General features: G+C 36.9%; 1 protein-coding gene across 7 annotated transcripts in view; it reads right to left on the bottom strand.

Moving 5' to 3' along the window:
- Nucleotides 1-24,280, bottom strand: part of SPAST (spastin) — a 39,601-nt gene that overhangs the window by 7,391 nt on the left and 7,930 nt on the right. For 4 of the 7 annotated variants that reach the window (XM_069800558.1, XM_069800557.1, XM_069800556.1 and 1 more), the window contains 11 exons: nt 13,199-13,386; nt 12,037-12,170; nt 11,614-11,707; nt 9,250-9,324; nt 7,918-7,989; nt 7,340-7,415; nt 6,733-6,824; nt 4,826-4,905; nt 3,942-3,984; nt 3,148-3,227; nt 1,708-1,778 (listed from right to left, as the gene is read on the bottom strand). In XM_069800558.1, the coding sequence (XP_069656659.1) occupies nt 1,708-1,778; nt 3,148-3,227; nt 3,942-3,984; nt 4,826-4,905; nt 6,733-6,824; nt 7,340-7,415; nt 7,918-7,989; nt 9,250-9,324; nt 11,614-11,707; nt 12,037-12,170; nt 13,199-13,386 (1,005 nt within the window). Of the gene's footprint in view, nt 1-1,707; nt 1,779-3,147; nt 3,228-3,941; nt 3,985-4,825; nt 4,906-6,732; nt 6,825-7,339; nt 7,416-7,917; nt 7,990-9,249; nt 9,325-11,613; nt 11,708-12,036; nt 12,171-13,198; nt 13,387-20,435; nt 20,532-24,280 lie in introns of all 7 variants that reach the window. The other 3 variants (XM_069800555.1, XM_069800554.1, XM_069800551.1) reach the window with 1 other exon arrangement.

Genomic DNA, 24,280 nt, shown 5'->3' on the forward strand with positions numbered 1-24,280 from the left:
CAGTACAAAGTGGTAGCAGAACTGCTTCCTTCTTCCCAAAGTACGGGGAACAGCACACAAGCTTAACAGAGCTGTCTTCCCCCATATTATTCCTGGTACATGCAACCCCCTTACCCCTCAAACACGCACAATTTTCAGGAAACAGAAAGGTACCGTCAGCTAAGAATACAGAAATAAAAACCAGGCAGGGCACACAGGAGTGCTTCTTGCCCATACCGTACTGGTGGAATCTAATAATTCCTGTATCCTTCACCATTTTATGGGTTTTTTTACATGCAGTACTGTTATGGCATCAACACACTACAGCAAACTTTTTGCTCAGAGGGCGCAAGAAAAAGAATCTAGCCAGGATTGGCAAGGCTGACTTTATAAAACTTTTTTTTTTTTTTTTTTTTTAATGGAAGCCAGGAACGGGGGTAAGAAACAGGTTGCACAACATTTCATGGTCTCTTCTCAAAATGGACTTGCGTGTGAACTGATTTGTCAGCAAAGTAAAGCCTGCATACCTAAATGCATACATTATTTATTCAACCACTCTAAATAAATATATTCAAAGTCTTAGGAGACATGATGTCTCTTGCGAGAGCTATTTAATGCAATTCTGTTTCCCAGTTATTATGCAGGATTTTGGAAGATGTGCCTTACATTCTCAACAGCTAGAAGTGGGTAAAAAAACCCATTACTTTCCAGCAGCTGCTTTCAAAGAGATAGCACACTGGCAAAACTGGATGCTATAGGATTTCTGACTCAATTAAAAAAGTAGTAAAACAAACACACCCACAAAACATGCACAGACCTCTCCTCCCCATAAATAATTTAAGAGACTTGCAACAACTTTTATTTACACATAATACGCTGATATTACAGAACACTTCTGCTCCAGCTGCCTTTAGTACCTTTCTATCAGGTAGGACAATGTATCGGCAAACAGAAAACTAACATCAAATCTTCACAATCTTTTCTTTACAAATTGCCACTACACATCTCCACTAAACATAATCATCCCCTTCAGATGTGGCTACTGGACACATAATAACTAGCTAGTAAGAGAACAAAGGGTGGTGGTGGGTGTCATGGTTGGGATTTTGGGGGTTTTTTTTTGGAAAAGAGGTATTCACTTTGCATTAAAATCGTATTTTTTCAAAGTTGGAAGTGTCAGAGGAAGAACAATTACAGGTAAAACTCTACTTGAGTCACAATTGTCATCTGGATCACATTTCAACATTAAGAAGATTTAAAAATAAAAAAAGCCAAGCCATTCAAACCGTATCTAAAAAACAAAAAGGAAACACAAAATTGCTTCTATTTCAGTATCTCCTTCTTTCAGACTTGAAGGAGATCTGCCCACTTTATAAGACAAGTAATGCAGTCATAGACTGCTATTCAAGTAATAATTTAGATATAAGAGAACTAATATCAGCCTAAGAAAGATGCACTAGTTAAAAATCCTGCAAATCTGTGAAAAACACTTAACCCTGCTTTCCTCTTAAGACACATAAATTGTCTGTTTCACTTGGTGAGATACTGAAGGGTTTTGTGTAAAGTAAATCTCATAAAGATGCTATTATGAGGAAGAGACCAAAATCCAAATCTAAGAAGCTTAATTTCAGAGGTTTAAAAGTTTAAAAGATGTAGGAAAAGAGAATATCTCTAATATCAAGGGCACTGAGTTTTTTCAAAACATAAATAAAAAGCTATGCAGCTTACCTCGAATAGGGCCCAGCGCTGCATCCTTCGCTAATGCAGTTAAATCACTTCCAGAGTATCCATCTGTCATTCTTTGTCAAAGGAAAAAGTGGGGGAAAGAAGGAAGAAAAAAACAAAACCAAACCTCCTTCAAACCATCTCATTTTAATTGCAGGTTATTAAAGTGTTACTTAATCAGAAGTACTATTTTGATGTTGCTTTGCAAGTTTAATAAATCAGAAGTGCATTTAATGTAAGTGAACTACATTTAAGTCTTTTCCAGATTAAATTTAAGTACAGATATTCAAGTCCCAACTAACATGCTAGGAAAAGCAAAAAGATAGCAATCAACTAGGATTTGTAGGTGAAAACTAATCTCAAGCACATTTACTATTTCTCTTACAAGAATGCCCTACCACTAGCTAGTTTGTCATCATTTGCCATAGATAAATATAAAACCAAAAATTCAACTGACATTCAAATCCTCAGAACCACAAGGGGGAAGGGGGTGGAATCAAACCAAGGACCCAATCTCTGTGGGAGCTTTTCCAGAATTAGACTTAATTTCCAAGTTAACCATTGAAATACTTTGCCTCCACTGAAGCAGGAAGCCACCAATACATATTGCCAACGTAAGTGAAAACAAGTAGTAAGGGTTGCCTAACAAAAAATTTAAAACAAAAAATCCCATCCACCCAGCTTGTAGAGCAGTGGCTGGCTGTAACAAGAGCTTCATAGCTCAGTCTTCTGGAGATAATTCTGTTTCAGTTTATAGAAAAAGTTGCAAAGGAGCAAAGGAACACAAAATCACAAAGGGGGTATACTGCCACAGGGGGTTAAATACCTATCTCTTTCAAAACAAAGAAAGATGGCAAATGAAGAAGGCAGGACCCTCAGCTTTTGTATTTTGGCTAAACCTTTTAAAAAAAAAAAAGCGTACTCAAGTTGCTGTCCTGGTTTCGCCCAGGATAGACTTGATTTTCTTCCTAGTGGCTAGTACAGTGTGTTTTGGACTTTGTATGAAAATAATGTTGAAAACACACTGAGGTTTCAGTTGTTGCTAAGTAGCACTTATCCTAAATTAAAGATTTTTCAGTTTCCCATGATCTGCCAGCAAGCAGGTATAACAAGAGGCTGGGAGGGAGCACGGCCAGGACAGCTGGCCTGAACTAGCCAAAGGCATATTCCATACCACAGAACGTCATGCTCAGTATATAAAGTGGTGGGGGTTGGCCAGAAGGGGCAGATCACTGCTCGGGCATCAGTCAGCGGGAGGTGAGCAATTGCACTGTGCATCACTTGTCTTTTCTTGGGTCTCTCTTTTTGTTATATTCCTTTTCATCACAATTATTGTTATTATATTTGGGTTTTAGTTTGGGTTTTTGGTTTTTTTTGCATAAGAACAGTTTAATAACTAAAATAGATGAGTATGTTTGTTTAGTATTGTTACAAAATACTTACCTAGCTAGTTGCGCCAACTCTTTTTGGGTCAATGGACTTCCTTGCTTGCTTAGAAGATTTTTTAGCAAAATCAATCTTGTCTGAAAAGAAGATATATTTATCAGATGTAAAACTCATTTTCATGGTGCACTTACAGTTTTGTTGTTGCAACAGAATTCTGTGTTTGGCAGGTTAGCTTTTGTGCTTCACTAGTTTAAACTTGCCTATAGTGCTTTTGTGATTAGACAGTACCCTATTGTCTCCCCAGGGGAAGAGAGAGGGGTTTGGTAAGGTGCCGGTTTTGGCTGGGATAGAGTTAATTTTCTTTGTAGTAGCTGGTACGGGGTTCTGAGATCAAGGGTCAAACTGCTTCAAGAATAATACATTAGAATCCTCATCAAAAGCCCTAATCGGCTGTTGAGCTGAAAAACATCACTTTAAAAAAGCTACTTTTGCACTAAACACTCTTGTCCAGCCAACCAAACATTTTCCTGCAAGCCCTACTTCAGACTTGTCCATGCCTGCCAGCTTGCCAGCAATGCCCCACTAGCCAGGAAACACTGAGCAGCTACTACCAGATTTGCTACTAGCCCATGTTAAAAAAAAAAAAAAAAAAAAAAAAAAAAAAGGCAAAAACTTAAGATAAGTTACCAGAAATAAAGCACGGTGTCTATGGCCAAGCTGGGCCAGAAGTTAATTCACAGAATTGTAGTCATCCATTAGGGCAAGTTAAGAATAGCCTATGAAATATATTTTATGCTTTTTAAATAAAATTGATCTTAAAATGAAGGAAATGCATGGAAAACAATACTTACTTCCTCATTTGGTAAAGACACGTATACCCGTTTGGTGAATCGTCTAGAAAAAAACCCCACATATATACACAGACACTTTTATAACTTTTTAGCGCATACAGATCTAATATTTGGGTTGGTAAGTGTCAAAATTTCACTTACATCATCAAATTCTTGGGAGTAAAACTACAGATTAACACCACACCACCCCCACCCCCCCCAAAAATAATCAAAAAAACCCAACCACCAAACAACATGCACGAGCCACCGGTGTCACCTTACTCTTATTTGAAAATATGAGTCCTCCCAGAGAGGTAACACTCTAAAGGTAGAAATACCACCAACTACCAGCAACAAAATGAAGCATCTCTTCATTGTACACAAAAAGTCTTTGGAATCGTTAAAAACTTGTTTTATTTGTTCAGACAGTGCTGACATGTCCGTTTTCCTCAATCAAGAACAAAAAGAGAAGAAAGTATGAGAACTTGTAGCAAAAAAGTCCTAAGGCAAATCTACAGCAAGACCTGTAATTGCATGGGACATCAGAAGTCCAATATTCACATAGAAGAAATACTGGATTTCACTGGCCAGATTTCTTCCTTCATCTTGCCATTAAAATCCAAATAATAAAAAAGCAATATGTAAGATGCAAGAGGGTTATAAAATGCTGACTTGGTCTCAATAGGTACTGCTGTTTTAGACAATTCCAAGGCCATCATGTTTATGCAGATGTATGCCAAGAGAGAAGAGACAGACACCTCTTTGAGAGGTTCAATAAATCTTGCCAAACAGCTTTTGCTACTATTCCAAAACTTAAAACAACCAAAACATTAAGTAACAAAACCTGCTCTTCATAACAAACATCATATTACTGTATTCAAACAAAGGAAGAGACATTTTGATACCTGAGAACAGCATCATCAAGCTCCTGTGGCCTGTTTGTTGCTCCCATCACAAGTATTCTGTCCTCTCCAGAAGACTGCACCTGTATAACACAGGAAGGCAAGACAGCTTTCAGTTTACATCAGGTAGTAATACAACAAAACCAGTTAGAGACTCGCCATGTATTGAGCACACTGATGGGATCTTACTATATAAGCTTTTTTTTTCCCATGCAGTTAGCTTTAAAATATTCTTTAGATAAATGTAAAGGCAAACTAGGAAAAAGTAAAAATTAAAAAAAGCAATGTAAACACAGGACACTAAGCCCAAATTATGATGCTTGAAAAGAGTCTTGCAAGAGCACAAATGTTGCTGTGGAATTGCACATTACAATCCTGGAGAAAACTGAGACTACAAAAAGCACTTAGATGTTTAGTCATCCAGAGATAAAACCTAATGGGTTTAAAAAGCTAGAGATTTTCTGTTGTTGTAGGTTTTAACACCAAACATTGCTTCAAAGCCTACAGAGAAAGAGCGAATCAAAACTGTAGACTAAGGTACAGCCAGAACCACTAGATCAGATCAGAGATTCATCTAATAGGGGTCTCGCAAGAAGCTAGGAATCAAAATGAGAAGCTATTCAATAGTACACAGACACAGTAATTTTCCCCCCAATTCACTCAATTGCAAGACTTGATTTTATACCCAAGAATATGGAGACTTACAGCTTCCAGACTTCAGAGAAAATATTTGGGTATCAGAGATACTATTATTCACCTGCTGTCCAATCCTTTATAGACTTAAGTTCATTGCTGCCTTATTGAGTCCAAAAAGTTCCACAAAAATACTGTATGATACAGTTACCCCTTGATCCAAAGTTTGCTAAACTTACTAATCATGTTTAATTTTCCCCTTTTCATTTTAAGGGAAAACTCTGTGTATGTGTATAATAATTTCTGCACATCATTGTCACGTTGCATTATTTGTCCTGATTCATCTCACTTTGGAGAATTTTTTCCCAATCTTGTTGTCCTTTTATATAGTTACCTTCTCCTCCTGTACCTCATTACTATTGCTTCACTACTCTAGCAATATTCCACTGTGCTAGTGGAATATAAACTAAGATTGTTCAATACAAAAAACAGTGCTATGTGACAGAAAAGTATTCTGATATTAATTTGTTTCTCTGCCCACCCCCGCCCCCAACTATGAAACCCAGATCCTTTTCCTCAGTATTATATATGTGCTATTAAATATATTCTTACTGTATTCTGTCATCTCCAGGTCATGGTGCCAAGAAAAAATTTATAGCTCAATAAAAAAGCATACTAACACAGAAACTAATCCTTCTGATGTGTCAGAGCTGTGCATACAAACAATATGAACTAGTTTGTTTGAAATCCTCATCCCTCAAGTCTCACCCTACCCCTTGAGAGCACATGCTTTTGCGACACGTAACCCTTAAAAACCAAAAAGACACTACTTAAAGGCCATTTAATCTTCTTTTACTTTGCCAGAATGAAGAGATGTGCTTCACCAAAACATGCAATTGCAAGCAAGGATTCAACTATGCCTAACCCTCAAGCATCCCTCTTGCCCTGTAAGAGCATTTGTTCTCACAGCTCCTTTATTATTGCCATTTGTTTTTCTTTCTTCTCTGTCCATAATCTTTCAACCCATTATTTCAGCTCATTGCCAGATTACTACCTTTCACCCCAGACCAAGTTTTACAGAATACTACAGTAAGCAGGTGAAAAATTAACAGCAATAGAAAAAAGCTGTTTGCCAATGCAGGTGGTGGGGAGGTGGACACAGCTAAGCCCCAGTAGCCAAATCCTCTCTGTGCTTCATCTGTAGCTTGTATTGGCACCCACTACACTACATTAGCCAATTCAGCTAAATCAAACAATACCCAAGACTAAATACTTACACCATCAAATTCTATTAAAAATTCTGTTTTTAGACGCCTACTAGCATCATGTTCACCTTCTCGTCTTTCACACAAAAGGCTATCAACTTCATCTAAAAAACAAAGAAATATATCTTAATTAAGCATACAACATCAAAGTCTTCATATTTGACTAAGTTCTTTTGCTAATATAGGGCTCCTGTAAGAGAGATCAGATCTTTATTCCCTAAGAGACAGTAAAGTTTAAAAGCTTGTGTAACATGTTGTCCTTTGGATATGTAACACCAAGCACAGATGAAAGAAAATTCTGCTGATAATAAACTGCAACTCAGGACAAGCAAACCCCATTTTAATGTTTGAAGTTTAATACATAAATGAACTTACTCTGTAAATGTAGCACAGCATTTGTGTTTTTGAGGGCATTTCTTCCCACTATTAACACCAATTAAATATCACAACAGTAATCTAACATGCTTTATATGGAACTACTGATTAGCCAGCAGGTCATATCCAAGACACTTGCTCTGCACTGAAGAAATTACCCAAAGTAGTTTACCTGATTATTCCAATTTAATAAGTCAAAATATTGAAGAAAATACACAAAAGCCAACAACATTTAAGGTCTTACCAATGAAAATTATAGAAGGCTGAAGTTCTCTGGCTACTGCAAATAGAGCACGCACCAGTTTCTCCCCTTCACCCACCTAAAATAACAATAAACTGTTTTCGGAGGGGGTTTAGAAAGTGTTTATTACGAGAGCGCTAACATAAGGACCTACAGAAAATCTAGCTGATAACCAACCACACTCAGTCCATTCATACGCGCTTAGATTATCACTAGTCCAGTATTATATACGACAGTATTGTTTATGTCTTAAAAGAACCATTACAACTTCACTTATGATCAGAATTGAGTTGTCAAGAGATTTTGGTGCCTAAATTATCAGAGTGAAAGGGAGCTGGGAAAGAAGAAAAAGCCCACAACCACTCATCTATATGACAGCCAGGGTCATTCTGAACTGCAAAAGCCTTTGACATTGAGTTATCACAAGCACAAAACAAAATTTACTTCATAAGTCACTTTTTAAAAACTTTGTTCACTATAGGCTATAAGTTCACCAAGGACTCATCAGAAGTCTCCGGCCTTCTTAAGCCCCCATTACAGCATGTGTTTTCAGATCAATATAATTTACACCTACTACTTACGTATTTTGAAGTTAGGCTTGCTGCACTTATATTAAAGAAAGTAGCATTTGATTCTGCAGCAACTGCTTTGGCCTAGGAGAGGGAGAAAAAAAAAATTACTTTTTAAAACATTACACTGAATATACCTCTCTGCTTCTGTAGTTAGTACTCAAAATTGTCAGTTAGGACATGAAAACCCCTATTCCTTCAAAGGGAACACCTTGTAGATGCTACAGAAAACTTCTGTACAGGCCACTTACAAATAAGAACAGCTAAGCAGTCGAACCACTAGAGAAATTTCCAGGCTCCCTTAGACTTCTCTGATCACATCATCTCTATAGCCAACTACAACTTGCTTACTGAAGAATACAAGTCTCCAGCTCCTTTCAATGTATCCTGAGTAGACATCTGAAACAGTTTTAACTAATTTAGGGTGGTAATTTAGGGCAGCAGTTGGATCAAATCACATTAAAAATTACGGAGTTTTTGATCTTTATCATAGGGTAAGGAGAAAACTATTTTCAGAGGAAAGCTAGGAAAAAGAATCCATTCAGCCAGAATGCTCATACAGAGCACCCTCTTCTTTAACAGTTTCACCACATTCAAGAAATTATGATTCCTTGGTTATACAGTTGTAATTTTGGTGATTAGCAATTATGTTCCAGTATGTGAAACACAACAGATGAGCCCAAGCAAGCTGCTCAACATTCACACTCCTGCATTTCAGAGCTGATCCAGCTTCAGTATCAGCAAAGGCAGAGTGCAGCTGCAGCCACGCCATGTGATGCAGGATGATGTGCCTGGCTCAGCTGCATCAGGACATGCAACGTTCCCTGGCTGATGCACAGCCATTTCACTCCAGTTCCCCAAACCCAGCACATCAGGGTGAGAAAACAAGCAGCAGCCAGACAGTTCCACAGCACCTAGGCTCTTCACACAGCAGTGTGGAAGTGAGACAACCCCCTCCTCCCTTGCTACTACGCTCCTTCCCCATTTCCAAAATGCACTTCTAGTATGTTTTAATAGAGAGCAGACCATTTGTGATTAATCATTGCTGTACACAATCAATTAACCATGTTACTTTTACTCTCTCTGAAAATGAAACTTGGACTTGCTGGTGTAAATTTTAAAATATTACTTGTGATATTGAAGAGTTAAATAGAGAACGGTTTAGCAATTCCCTCCCCTGCAAAATCCACAGTTAAAAACAATTTTGCATTTTTGTATTAAATTGACACCATAACACATATCCAGGAAGAATATACGGTTTATTACTACAACACCCAAACTGAAAGTGACCCCTCATAGTTACATTTTAAGCCCACTAACACATGCATGAAGTCATTTTCTCACCAACATTGTCTTCCCATTTCCTGGAGGGCCAAACAGCAGTAAACCACGTGCAGGAGCTCTAAGTCCTGTAAATAACTGAAAAGTACACCATCGTAAGTTACCTCCAAAGACTTAAAGATGATGTTGATTTACCTTTGTAAGAAAATGGTTTAAGATGGAGAATGGCTCACTGGCTAGCAGTGGTAGGAACAGAGGCAGTGCTACAACAGTACACATTTTTAAAGAACTACATTCTATCACTAACTTGACCTAATGCACATCACTATTTTTTCCGACACAACAGTTAAATTACTTCATGATCATTCTGTGCATAGAGGCACTATGAAAGGAGTATAAAAGGCAGTAACACATTCCACAAGACAGACCAGCCTATTAAGTTTAAAGCACCCAACTGCATTTAAAAAGAGGGGAATGCAAGTGTGTAGTAAGAGAATTAAAGCAATGTTCCTACTAACTCCATATGGAAGAACCCCTTCATCTTTCTCTTTTTTTTTTTTTTATTAAATGAAACTTGAGAAGACAGGCCTTGACCAAAACTATTTAGAATCTTACTTAATCACCACCTACTTTCCCTAAATGCTACCGATAGTAATCTCCTCCCCCTCCCTGTGCATGGGATTCATCTTTCCTACACCGTAGAACTGCACCCATCATACGCAGCACCACAGCAAGCAAATCTACAATTTCTCAGAGTACATATCTTTTAGTTAGCTTAGTTTAGTAGCCTGTTTTCGCCAGTGCTTTGTCTTTACCACTTCCCTCAAGACTTTTGGAGTTCCTTTTTTGGCCTCCATTCCAGCTTCTGGTAATTCCAACAACCAACCAAAAGGAATAGTAGGGAGTCTCTTATATATACACACCATGTTTAAACACCACTGTTGGCAGGCACTCCTTTCTACAATATCCATGATAACAAATGGCTCCATTACCAGTGTAGTGTTTCTAAGATGACTGACCAACATGCACGTTCTGTATTATTTCATCATTCACAGCATTTTGTTTGTGCTTGACTTTGATCACTAAAAATAGCAAGGCAGCATGATCCTATTCACTAAGACATACTACTTATCTTACAGATGTATTGCAGCATTTTAAACTGGATAACTACATTCGTCAAGTGTTTCTGCCTTCCATACTGCACACCACCACGTGCATCTCCTGCTGGACTCTTTTTATTTGGAATCATTCTGTGGGAGTTCCACCATTTTCAGATAGTCCAGACCAAATCTACAACTCTCCCTCAACTTGATCATCACCTACACAGTTCAGCTGCAACTGCCATTTATCACTGAGACACACTAAGCTTTTAAAATTTTTGTTAACAGGCTAATCATACTAAACTAAATGGTCTGAACTAATTGCTAGCATTTTATTAGCATCTTACTGCTGAAATGGTTGCAGCCACTGTTTTCTGTTTATTCACCTCAACTCTAGCGCTCCTACAAAAATGCCATTAATTGGCTTGTTTAAATATGAATTCGAGTTCAAGACTCATTAAAGGTTAAAACTGTAGTAATATTTAATTTACTAAACATTCCCCTATAGTTGCCACATCTACCATGTACATTTACAAGGAATAAAACCAACATCTTTTCTTCCAAGGAATGTTTAAAAAGTTGCAGGATTCTCTGTCCTTGTTATATCTCAACCTATGCAAAGGTCAGGCCCATTGCTAACTACAGTAATACAAAGACAACCTTATTGAAAATATCAACTGTTATTGCAAAAGAGTTGTAACTATTCCAAGCCTCGTATCTCAAAGTCCTTCCCACCCAGCTCATTGTATAGTGTTACTGAACAACAAAGTTGACATACTAAAGCACTGTAATAACAGAGATGGTACAATGACACTTTCCTTCTGCAGAAGAATGTCTAACCAACATACACACAGAGAACTTGACCACAATACCAATTTAATATTTTTCAAATCAGATAGTGTCATGAATTAATTTACCTATACAAATCTCATCTGTTTTACTCTTCCAGTTATGAGCTTTGTCTTTTACATGTCCATATAGGGTTGGACACACAGCTATAGTTATCTGGAACAGTCAGCCTCACAAATTTTCAGGAATTTTTTGGTTTGGTCTTTTAGGGGTTTGTGGTTTGCTGGTTTTTGTTTATTTTAAGCTACTGCCTCAGTCACTTTCTCCAACACTGACTAACCAGATGACAAGGAATTTCATGGTACTATTTTAACACACAAATTCTTCATTCTCGTTTTCCAAGACAGCTATCACCACACAGCTATCGATAGGAATCATAACCAGTAGAGACAGGAATCAAGAATCACTGCTTAATGTGTGAAGCACAATATACTTGTTTGATTCTGTGACAGAGTGATAACAAAACCCAGTTGCTTACCTCAGGTCTAAGAGAAGGGAGGATAACAATTTCTTGCAAAGCTTGTTTAGCCAGTTCCTGCCCTGCAATATCATCAAATTTGACAGCTGGTCCACTAACAAAGAAATGGAATACTAATTAGTCTAACAATGAGATGCTCTTTTTCAGCTGCAGCTGACTAATTTAATGCATTTGACTACTTATACAGAACCCTTTTGAGGAAATCTACAACTTATAATAAGCATTTAAACCGACAAACATTTCTGATATGAATTTTCATCCTTTTGCCAAAGTAACAACAACAACAACAAACCCCACCCAAAACAGCCTCCCAAAAACCCAAACCAAACAAAAAGTACTAATTTTCATTCCAAGTGGACCAAGACTGTACTGAACAAAAAACTGGTTTTCTGGATTGAAAAGCCTGCTTTTCTTCAGACTTACCTATCAACAATTTCATTCAGGATAAGATTAGCAAGATTACTGTCCACATTTCTAAATATCTTCAAGTCTTTCTTTTTTCGAGGAGCAGTGGTAGGAGTAGAAGGCTTATTTGTTCTGCTGTTTTTAGGAGCAGCCTGGAAAACAGGGGAGGAAAAAAAACAAACAAAAAAACCAACTTGATACTTTAAAGGATACTGTTAACAAAATTACTTTTACATTTCATATGGTCTGGTAAAACCTAATACATTAACACATACCAGATATTCTGATGCTGTATTTTGCTACAAATCATACTATCATATTCAGCCACTAGCAGAACATCTTAGGCTCCAGTGAGAAGGGGCTTTTTGGTTTGATTTTGGTTTGGGGATTTTTTTTTTTTTTTTTTTTAAGATAATTCATTATATTTAACTATGGTATTTTCCCCCAGCATTGTCTAGTCATAGAGCATCACAAACTGTTTCAGATTCTCAATGCCTATAAGCAAGAATTTCTATTGCTGTCATGCTTGCTAACAGGCCACTTAAAAGCCTTCATATTATAGCAGCAGCAATGCTTAACCACATTTATGTTCTATCCATACTGCTCTTTATTCTACTTTACTGTGTGAGTATCAGGGGAGATAAGGATGGGAGGGAAAGAGATGGGTCAAAAGAAATGCAGCATTTTTGTGTCTTATTAGTATAGAACTTAATTTTGTATTTCAGTCACAATCTAACCATAATTTGCTTTCCAATGTGGTTGCAATACAACCTGTGCATACATGCTTTGGAAGAGAAGGAACATGTAGGGGGAAAACTTGTAGTTCTGGATTAGGAGGGGTTTTTTTTCCTTTACATACTGGGAGTAACATTTATTTTTCTCCTAGATAAGCTTCCCTTAGTTTCCCATAAAGTTTTCAAAACAAGTATTATCATTTATTACTGCGATCACAATTAAAATCCATTTGCCCATGCAGCCACCCAATGCCTCCCGATTTCTAAAATCCACTCTGCAGCCTAGCTCGAGAGGCTTGGCCAAAAATTTAGGGGTTTAGGGTTTTTTTTCCCCAAAACTTTCTGCTACTACAATACTGCAATAAAGGCAGTAAATCCAAAGTTTGTTCTGGAGTTTACATTGACTTTCAAAGTATATACTGCTATTATATTTATCCTTATCATACCTTATGAGTTGAAGCTGCAGGATTAGGTGCTGGTCTAGACACAGAAGAAGTTGATATCCCACTGTAGCTAGGTGTTCTATGGTGACCTGAAAGGCCTGTAGATCCAGTTTTTGCAACAGTTTTTGAACGAGGAAGGGAATTACTCGTGTGTGTTAAGGGATCCTTCTTTTTTGGAACCGCTCCACTTTCTATAAAGAAAACCAATGTTGTAAGAACATTTTCAGCAGTCATACTTCCACCATCAATTCTAACTTGAAGACAGTATTGTTGACACATATAATACAGTATTATAGCAGAATAATACAAGTTTTTTAAGAGGTTTAGTATTTTTAAGGGGATATTAACTGTAGCTTTCTCCTAAAGTTAAGTTTTGAATTTTTAGGAGCTCTCAAAACCAACACTAGTTAGCCATCTTAGAAAAGCTGGAGACAGCTAAATCCTGTAACAAGGGAAGAACACCATCTATTCCTTTAGTGAAGATGACGGAACACCAGCCAGAAGATTTTCCTTCCCAAGTACTCCTAAAAATAATCATTATAATAATCCCCAAATTTCAAGCCATTAGATTCAGAGCATTCATTCCCTAAGTGATGTTAGCAGGCTAGCTACTTTGGATGCTAGCTAACACTATCAGCACCTTCCACACAGAAGCTTCTCCAAGGCACTTTAATTTGGGAAAATTAAAATAGTTATACCTGCAAGCAGCTACCAGGACCTTTTTCTTACAACTTGATTGCACTTCAGGAATCTCAAGGTGTAAGTAAATTCTGAAGGGACAGCACTGAAACAGCTTACCTTCCTACATTTAAAATTAAGTCTTAAAATATTATATTATACCACTGAATTCAATTAGGAAGGCCATTTTGGTCCAGAGTAACTGAAATAGCACTTGATTTCAACATGCTCTGTATGGGATACACGATAAAATAAGGTTCCTTGGTACAGAAATGGCAAGTATAAAACATCAAAACAGAGACTAAGAAGTAAGAACGTGCTACAGCAAGCACACAGGTTGGTCAGGCTCATTAATGATTAGAGCACAACATCAGATTGGGGTTTTTTTGTGGCGGGAATACAGTACTGGATGGGGGTTTTTTGTGGCGGGAATACAGTACTGGAAACTGTCTAGTACAGTACTGTTGTCTGCGATGGAAACTGTAAATACTGCCTTATTTTATATCCTTTTAAAAGGGTTAAGAAGCCTTTTGATTAGATAAGACAAATATGGTGTCAGAGGTAAGGAAGCTCAAGACGGATTTCACCTACAAGTTTCTTCACTACCATTTTAGAAATCTGCAACTCAGTTTGACTTGTTAGTCTTAAGCAACAGGCCAAAGAACTCTGATTTTTAAGGAAGTTAATGACTCTACGAAGAATTTTTAATTCATAATATTGCAGTTCAATGAAAAATACTTTAAGTAGAAAGCCTCATAATTTTGAATGTTGTGTTTAAAAAATTCAAATAAGAATTCTTCAATAAAACAGTATCATGGAAGGATCAATTAATTACTACCATGTTCTCAGCCTCTTTAAACATAAAAGTCTTGCATACTACCAAGAGCAAACCTTCATGCAGCCTGCAGTTATCCATGCATTGAACTACTTGGCTAACAAGCTTCTAAAGCCTTTCTTCAGTCACGAATCTATGCCTTTTAAGAGTCACAGAAGCTCTGCAGGTGTTATCATAAACAATGCAGATGTATCGATATGCAAAAACCAAGAGAACTTGAAGAATATGATTAACTAGATTAACTACATTTATCTGCAAGACATTTCTTGTAAAAACAAAACAAAACACCCCAGAAACCAAAACACAAAAAAAGGGCAAAACACAATTCCCACCCTCCCCCTCCAACACAACAAAAAAAAAAGGCCCCGAATGACTAAATCACACACAGATCCAGAACTGATTAAATTTACTTAGTTATTATTGCACAGAAATTTCCAAGTCAAAAACTTTTCAAAATTAGGCATACTTAGTAACTTTCAAGTTCAAAAGGCAGTATATGAATCTATTAACCTAGCTACTCAACACTTTGGTCCAATTTAATCAAAAAGTAGCACTCAGTTTGGTTAGTTTTTGCCGTTTTTTTCCTTCAGCCTCATTTGCACAGCTAGCTTAAAGTCAACATGGGAAGGTTTCAAAAAGTTGAAGTAGTTTTTCTCCATCTCCTTCACCCTAACATGTTGCTCAACTATGACACTTTCCCAGAACTACCCCCATTTGAGAACAATACACACACATTACAATTTTGAGTATCATAAAATTGCACAGTTAAGGAGTATTTCAGGAAGCTAGAAATACAGGGTGGGGGGTGGGGGAAGAGAAAGGTTTAAATACAAATTATGATTTACTCTAGCTGTACCTCCAGGAATCAAGACCACTAAGTTTACATGTGTTCTGTGGTCAGTCCTGATGGGTAGCACAGAAGTAGCACTGATGAACTACTCTTGAACACAGTTGTTCAGTGTGAAGTCCAGAGGGAAACTTCATTTTATACACAAATTTTCATTGAAGCAGCAAATAAAAATGTGATCAAAGTTTTCAGAATTACAGTTTATCCAAAGTATACCTATTTCTAAAGAGTGAAGTGTTTAAGAACACATGTATCTCTCAGACTGATAGCCCCTATTATTATGTAAAAATATTTATTTTGCTGTAACAAATGCAAAACCCCCCAAAACCACATTTCTTATCCATTTGTATTTGTCATCTGCTGAAAGACAGAAAATATGCTGCAAGTGGCCTTAAAACCTTTGTAATATCTCCAGCAGCCTTTTGCCAAATGTCTCACCATTCCATACAAAACAGTAGGAAGTGCCTAAAATACATTCTAATCACAAAGACAGACCATGGTATTTTTTCAAGTGTATTTGAAACACTGAACAATTCAATTTTCTACTTCATATATACTTATAGGATAGTAATAGGGGCTTGATCATTTTGATTTTACCCTCTTAATTCTTGACTGCAGAGAATAATTTACTTCAAAGCTCCAAGCTAACGCCACTAGATCATAGAGAAGTAATAATTATCTGGTCCTGAAAGCATCCCTGCAATTTTACTCTGTCATTCAAATATAAATACAACAAACAAATTATGAACAAGTAAGGAGCAAAATTTTGTCTGAGGTTTTCTGCTGGTTAGATTGTGATAAGCTGCAGACACACGTGCCCAATTTCAGACTCCCTTACAGAAAGAAATGTTAAAATGCATTTATTACATTTAACTGTTTTTAAAGGTAAAGTGAAGTAAGAATACGTTTCAACAGCTTTAAGAGGAGCTTGATTGTACTACACACCTGGAAACAGAAACAATCTGGGAAACATGCAGCTCTAGCTTATTTATTTAATAAAGATAACAGCATGCTTTGTATTTCTAAAATGCAAACCAATTATATTTTCTTTTGTGCATCTAAAACTCAATTAAGGTGCACCTTAATGAACAAGTTTCTGCTGTTTTATAACTTCTTAAGCATCAAAGAAACAGTTTAAAGTTAGCAGCAGCAGTTCCAGTATTGCAGAACAGTTTCCAGACTTTAGTTGTGAAACCTTAAAAATCATCAAGGAAATGATGTTGGAAAAAAAAAATTCGCAAGTCTAAAATTGTCTGTAACTTTATGTACGTAGTTTCATTTAAAAAAAATAATCTTTAAATTGCTTAGCTATACAGTTTCTGCAAATACTGCATAGCAAAATACATGATGCAATTGAAAGACCAATAGTTATTCAGGATTAGCATTCACAATAGCCCCCAAAATAGTAATTCCTTTGAAGATTACATTCAGATTTTTCAAGTAGGTACATTCAAGTAATAAAAACTACCTAATAGAAAACGTCAGCAACTAACAAGGGCCTGTCCATGTTTTGAATGGTAGCACAGCTACACAGATCCAGGATGGCTGTTCTCCTTCTGAACTGACAGAGCAGTGTCAAAGATCTACTGTGGCCAAATTATGGTGTTAAAAATGATCTTACTGATACTTGTTCTTCTACTTGGGAAATTCCTTAAAAAACTTCAGTATTAAGAGTAGAATTTTTGCAACTTGAAAAACTTTGCCAATATATGCCTACTATTAAAGACAAGCCAGCAAATACTTTCAAGTGAAAGCTGAGATAAAATACAAGCTACTTGCACAGTGCTAATGTTGCAGTAAGAAAGAGAAATGTAATGTTTTCTCTGATCGTATATCATGCTGAGATTTACATATTAAATGCAAAATGGTACACTGGAATTACTGTAATACTACCAGTATTGTATGCCCAGTAAGTAAGTTCATAAAACTCATTAACACTGCCTTTGGCAAGACTGGCATCATCTACTTCCCAAGCTAGTTTAGAAACAAAAGCCAACAACCTACAATGCAAAGGGAAACATGCATGTCTGAGGAAAAAAAGCAAACAGCTAAATTGTTTTACATCTAATTTAAGACTGCTATGAGAATAAGAGTGATGGATATTGAACAATAAATATGTATTTCAAAATAAAGTTTTGGGTCAAGGCTACTTGTTACTACTCTTGAGACAAGTTACTGTGTAGCCTTCTGCAACTGAAGGGTAGGTGATACTGCTGTAATAAGGTCTTATAAAACCTCATTATAAATCTATCAGATAAATTCTCAAGAAAAATCTCTAGCTATTCAGGTAAGTTAAGAAACTATGAATGAAGATGACAGGGATAGGTAGTCATTTGTGCTAGAATCAAGTAAAATAGTGTGAAAGGCTGACGTGTAGTATCTTGGAAGGAAGAATCTCAAATCGATTACATTTTGGAAGTATAAAAAATGCGCAGTATAGCTGTGAGAACAGAATATCAGACAGAATTAAGAAGCAAAAACATCTTTAAAGACTTAGGCCTTCAAAGGCAAATTAAAGAAAGCAAAGCACTTTTTGATCAAAGAACAGGCAAAAAGGCACTTTCTTGATGTTAAAACTACGAACGATGACGTTTCACACTTCATAAAATCCTGGACTTTTAAAAAGCCCAGCCTGATTAGGCAACAGCCCAAGTAATACTTCATGTAGACAGAAAAATGAAACTTACGCCAGAGCCCTGTAGCTCAGTACCTCTGCAGCGCCTCTATTTTCTCACTAACAGCAGCCCTCTTACCTCAAGTAGCCTGCAAGCTGGTATTGTACAGTTTTCTAAGAATTTGCCATCTACTTTGTGCTTTTAAATGATTAATGCTGTCCAGGTGAAAAAAACATCTTTTTTACAACACGTATAAAGGAAGTACTTTTAAGAAAAAAAGTGTAGCACCAGCATCTTACAAACAGTACTCCCTCCCCCCACCCCCCAAAAAAGGAGACGGAGAGAGCATGAGAGAGAGAGTCAGCATGTGAGCGTAGGCACCAACCAATTAAGAAATTCAGATGACTGTTAATAGGCTGACTTTCCTGGTACTATCAGGTACTACCCCACAGCTGCAGGAGAAGTTCAGTACTTTGGGTACTAACTTCCACAAGTTATGAATCTAAAGTTTACCTTTGGCAATATAAATGCAAATGGCAATAGGAACAAGCCTCTTGCAGTCTTGTTCAAAGTAATCACTAGATGCTTGGTACCTAACTTTTTTTTAATGACCTGCTCTTTAGTTCTTCTGTCTCTTCTCAGATCCCACTGAGCCTGGTAAATTAAAGTTTCTCCATTAGCCTGCATTCCTTTTCAGAAAGTTGGAAGACACGTCCTCAGAAAAAAGCATCCCCAGAAGACCACAGCCCTTTGCAGTTGTTTCACTACCCTTTCCTCCACAGTTTTGCAGAAGTGGTTATCCATCTTCTGTAAGTCACCAGGAATATAACTCGAAATGGGTAAATTGACTAATACCAATTTCCACAAGTTTACCAACAGTGACCACCTCCTGCTCCAGGAATTTCTGTAAATAAGAACATCTGCCACAGAACTGGCAAAATGTTTCTTCATTTCCAGTAGATGCCAAAGAATATTCTATGCTTTGCTACTAACAGATTTAAGTAACTAAATTAACAGTTTTAAGAGTGAACGTTCAGTCTAACCTTCTCCTGCAGCATCCAATTCTGAGATACACTGAGGAAAAGGTACAAAAACATATAAAGGAAAGAGTTTAAAGAAAAAGCTGTTCATATCGAATCAGATGGAGCATGTTATCAACTTTTGTGTATGTATTTGTTCATTCAATCACTAGCCAAGCAGGTAAAAAGACAAGAGTTGTATTGGATCATTTAAGGTAAAGAGTTCTCAAGCTCAGTCTACACAGGAACTTATACTGAAGAGCCATTTTAACTACAGCTTTTTGATAAATGCAGTTAAAAATACCACACATACAGCAATCTAAAGATGCCTAATGTGACATTGTTCCACTACTTTGACTTCTCATACATTAGAAAGAATAAAACCAAACAGTAAGATGACTTCAGAACTAGAAACGGAGCTAAAAAAAAAAGAGAAGCATGTGGTTTACACTAAGTTTCAAGTTTAGTTACTTTAAAAACCGAATACTGCTCGACTCAGTAGACAAGCTTTATGAATTCCATTGCTCGTTAGCTCTCTATTTTATTTAACCTCATTATAGTCTACTGTATGAATTATCAGTTGAGATCGCAGTTGTGACAATAGCTTACTGCTGGCTTAAAACATTCCCTGAAGACAATTCACAAACCTTGCAGTAATTTTACTTGTGTATAGACAAACAAGTTTACTTCTTTACTTCTTGGTATCCCTAGTGCAGTCTTCTGGCAAAGGATAAAAACAACCTTCTTTGACAAAAATCAAGAGCTGCGTTTTTTCCCCCTTATTTTAATCATGTATCACTTTCTCAGAGTAAAAAACCCTGAAATTTAAAGCAGCTTAATGCAAATGCACATTCACTCTCACATTATCATAAAGGAAGAACTACTTATGTAGGCACAATATATAACCTACATATCCTATATTGACTTTGACACTTTCGAAAACAGGTTTAATTTAATTCCTTTAAGAATAGAATGAGAAGTATTTTCTAAAATATTGTCTTAGTAAATAGTTTTGGATTCTAAGACAGTCATTGTAAGAGAGAACCTAATACTACAAAATAACACAGTGTTGTGAAAGTCATAGAAAGGATGGAATGTATTTTACATAAAGCCTTTAAAAACAGAAATATAAACCAATGTTTTTAAAAGTTGGTGGGGCCAGAACATAGTATTGCATATTTTCCCTTGTAATACACCAAAAACTGAGAGACATCCCCTCAATAGGTGCTGGTAAAACCAAACCCACCTGACTGGAGATGTCCATTGCGGCATGCCAGGTTAGTACTGTCATTATAGACCTCCATTTGCGGCTTGGGAATTTGCAAAACTGCCTGCAGCTTCTCTACATAGTAGACAGAGGGGAAGGGAGGAAAAAGGACAAAATAAACAAACAAAAAATAAAAATGAACCAAGAAAATTTATGTATGTTGAACACACAAATGTCAAGTTTGGCTTTGTTATACTTGATACAGGGTTAAAGATAAAAGGAATATTTCTATCTATTCTACATGTTTAGCAAGCTTGTAAGAAAATTCTGTCAGTATGAGCATGACTGAAAACAGCTTTAAAACTAGCCATTTACAGCTGAGTTAATTACAACAATCTTTCCAGTCTAGTGATTGTAGTTACTTCTCAAAAGCAATAGTCAGGATTAATTCAACTTCATTTACTAAATATTTGTGTTGATAACCGATTTCTGAATGTCCTCCCCAAGGTGTTACTTTTGACGAACTGCAAAGAGTCATCACTTTCCTGCATATTAAATGTTTCACTTTAGTAACAGCCAGTCAACATTTTACAGAAATCTCAACTGTTCAAGCAAAACACCATATATACATTATGATGATGCCTTTCAAGATCTCTATTTAGAAATATAATTGCCTTGAAATTAAATCAATACGATTGTCATGCAAGCTGTGTTCTTTAAGAGGATTAACTTCAGAAACATCTGAACACAAGATTTATAAGGTTAAAGATTAAGGAGAAAGAAATTAACTCTAAGAAGTCATGATAAACTAGCCAAAGCATAAGTCAAAGAGGTGTAAGGCTGCAAACGACACAAAACAAGAATTAAGTCTTGGGACTATTTGTTCTCTGCAGCTCACCTACCACTCCTGCTCTTCCCACTGCAGTTAAAAACCTCCAGGCCTTACTTTTGGGGCACTTTACAGCCTCTCCTACCTTTATTTCACACCCACACCCCTTTTTTATAAAAACAAAACACAGTTTGTAAGGATGCAAGGCATACATTGTCAGCCCCGCCCCCCCCCTTTTTTTCCCCTCCTCTTCCCCAAGCGATAACAGTACCAAGAAGCTGCAGGAATACAGATGGCCAGCTAGAGGAGTGATGTCCTCTGGCAACATGAAAGCACATACTGCAAAAGCAGCTGAATTCTACTGAAAATGTGCACATCCAAGTTCATAAATGCCCTGACTGGAGGAAGAATTGCCATTCAGAGCTTGCAGACTGTACAACCAACAGGTGTAAACACTTCCTTGATTCCGCTTCTTTGTCTATTACAAATCTTTTTCCAGTCTTTCTACTTCATTTCTTTCTTCTTCTGCCTGCTCGTCATCACTCACCGCTTAACCTCCCTGAAAAGTATCTTTAGACCCAATAGTTTAAGTGATGGTTTAATAATAATATCCAGACTGAACAAGATGCAGTTTAGAGTGAAAACTTAGTAGCCACAGGCAAATGTGAAAAGCTAAAGTTCAAGATTAGTACATGCACCCAGGGTTTACTTTGTTTTAAATTGAAAGCAATGAAGAGTCAAGTACAGTAAAGCAAAAAAAATGTCAGTCACACAAGAACAGCCTACAACTAACCACAAGCTTTGTAACTTGCAAGAAGTTACCCTAAGAAACCTCCCTCTAAAGAAGTCTAAGAAAAGTCCTGTTAGTATGACTGACCACAAACACAGTGTACAACTTTAGTGGGCACAGCACTACCAAAGGAGAGAGCAGAATAATCTACTCCCTGCCCAGTGCATGCAATCTAAATGGAAAGCACATAGAGAAGCTTCGAAAACAAAATTAGTATTAATAGACTTTGTAAGATATTAGATAATCAGTTAAGTTTTGGAGAACATTTCTGAACTTAATAAAGAACTTTCTAGTGAGTGACCATAATAAAATCAACTGGCTTGGGCAGGAATTCAGGAAATGCTATTTGCTTCAATGCTACAGTTTGAGGCTGGGGTTTTACCACAATTATCAATGGCTTATCAAGTTCCACACATACAGAAACTCCAAAACTGCAACAAAAAAATGTATTCCAACTGTTGTCCAGTTTCAGTTCACACACTGTCTTCCCATCACATTATGTATTAACACATGATTTTAATAGTGCTTGTAAAATTACATAAAGCAAATGTATCCCTTTTCTTGAGAGACAGTGTAGCTGTAGAGCCCTCTGGAACAATGAAAATAAATTGAGCTATTAAATATCCTTCCAGGGAACTAACAGGACACCCTATCACCTTCCACCTAAATGCTTTCCTTATGTCTGCAGACATGTGGGGGGGCGGGGGGGGGAAGTTTGCAGAATCCCATTCATTATTTCTCCTTGATGATATATGTTGACATAAACCTACCAAATAAACCACTACAGCTGCTGTCTTATTTAGGCAACACTAGACTTTTTGAGTTCAAAGTAACTGATTTCTAACAAAAAAGAACATTGCCCTGTAACACAAGCCTGAAGCAAAAAGACCTCCAAGAAAGCAGAATAATCCCAAAAGGTGTCCACTGAAGCCCATGTCTATACACGGGCAGAATTATTACCAAAGAAGATACTGATGAAAGTAATTTTAATTATGTGCCATGTGCATCCTTCAACCAAAATACTGAAGCTACACACAGCACACAGAAAGGCACTAGTGCTGACAGAATTCTGTCCCCCTACAGAAAGTCTCTCTGAAAGGGGAGAACACAGACTGCTACAACACATGGATAATATTAGAATTGAATAGTGTTGCAATGGACATTGTGGTTATCTATCTTAGGAACAGCAAACTGCCGAGTTTTATGTATCGATTGTAGGAAACAAATATCCTCCTCTGATTCTAAATATATCAAATACAATGATTCTAACATGTGTCATCAGTCATCCAGGAGAGATCAGGTCTATGAAGACCAACCACCAGAGCAAGATTTATCCACTCATCTAAATAACTGCACAGTTAACACACCCAAAACTGTGTCAAAAACAGGGGCCGCCACCAATTCAAATGGTAGAACTCGGAAGTCCCCTAACAGCTAGCACAACTCAATATTGTCACTGGACTGTCAAAGTGATTGAGTCACCTTGAGGTGCTCTGAAACACACCTGGAGTAACTTCAGCTATCTGGCTGTGTCATAGTACAGCTTTAAACAGAATACAATAGAGTAATTTAGACTCAAGATGAAAACAGGGCTCAAAACGATAAAGCCAATATCCAAGGTAAGTAGCTACATCCTCTTGGTCAAACATTAAAAAGCATCAGTGGTGTGATGACACATGGTGATAATACATGGGTGTAATCAGACATCACACTCCCATCAGTGCATCCAATGCACCTCAAAAAAATCAAAGCACTGAGCACTTTTAAGGGACAGTTATAAACCATTTGATTTAATTTTCACTTTCTATGTATTACCAATGTAACTTGCTTGACTGGATGGCGTTTCAGTTAGGCAGTCTCCAATCACATCTCTGTTTAGCCAGCAGGATTAAATAATTGATATTATTGTCTACTTTAGGTCTGTTTTATCCTGCCAGTTAATTCAATAAAGGACTTACCTATTCTACCTTAAGAAATGGAAAAATTCCAGAAAACACTTACTCTTTGATCTTAAGAGCTGGATTCATAGGAAAAATCACTTTATTGAACCTTAACAGCTTCAGGTTTAGTTCAACTACAAAAGCATCTCTACACCACTTAAAAGCTTCCAAATATCTGTCACTATAAGTAACAAGCTAAAAGTTATGTTTAGAATTGCACATGCAATTCAACTCTAGATTACCTTGAATTTCCACAAAATCTATGTAAAATGACATATAAAGTAATAGAAACAGATGTTGTCAATACTTGAAAGTTGTTAGAAGG

The sequence above is a fragment of the Haliaeetus albicilla genome, chromosome 13 (assembly GCF_947461875.1).
Source record: "Haliaeetus albicilla chromosome 13, bHalAlb1.1, whole genome shotgun sequence".
In the NCBI taxonomy this organism is placed as follows: Eukaryota; Metazoa; Chordata; class Aves; order Accipitriformes; family Accipitridae; genus Haliaeetus; species Haliaeetus albicilla.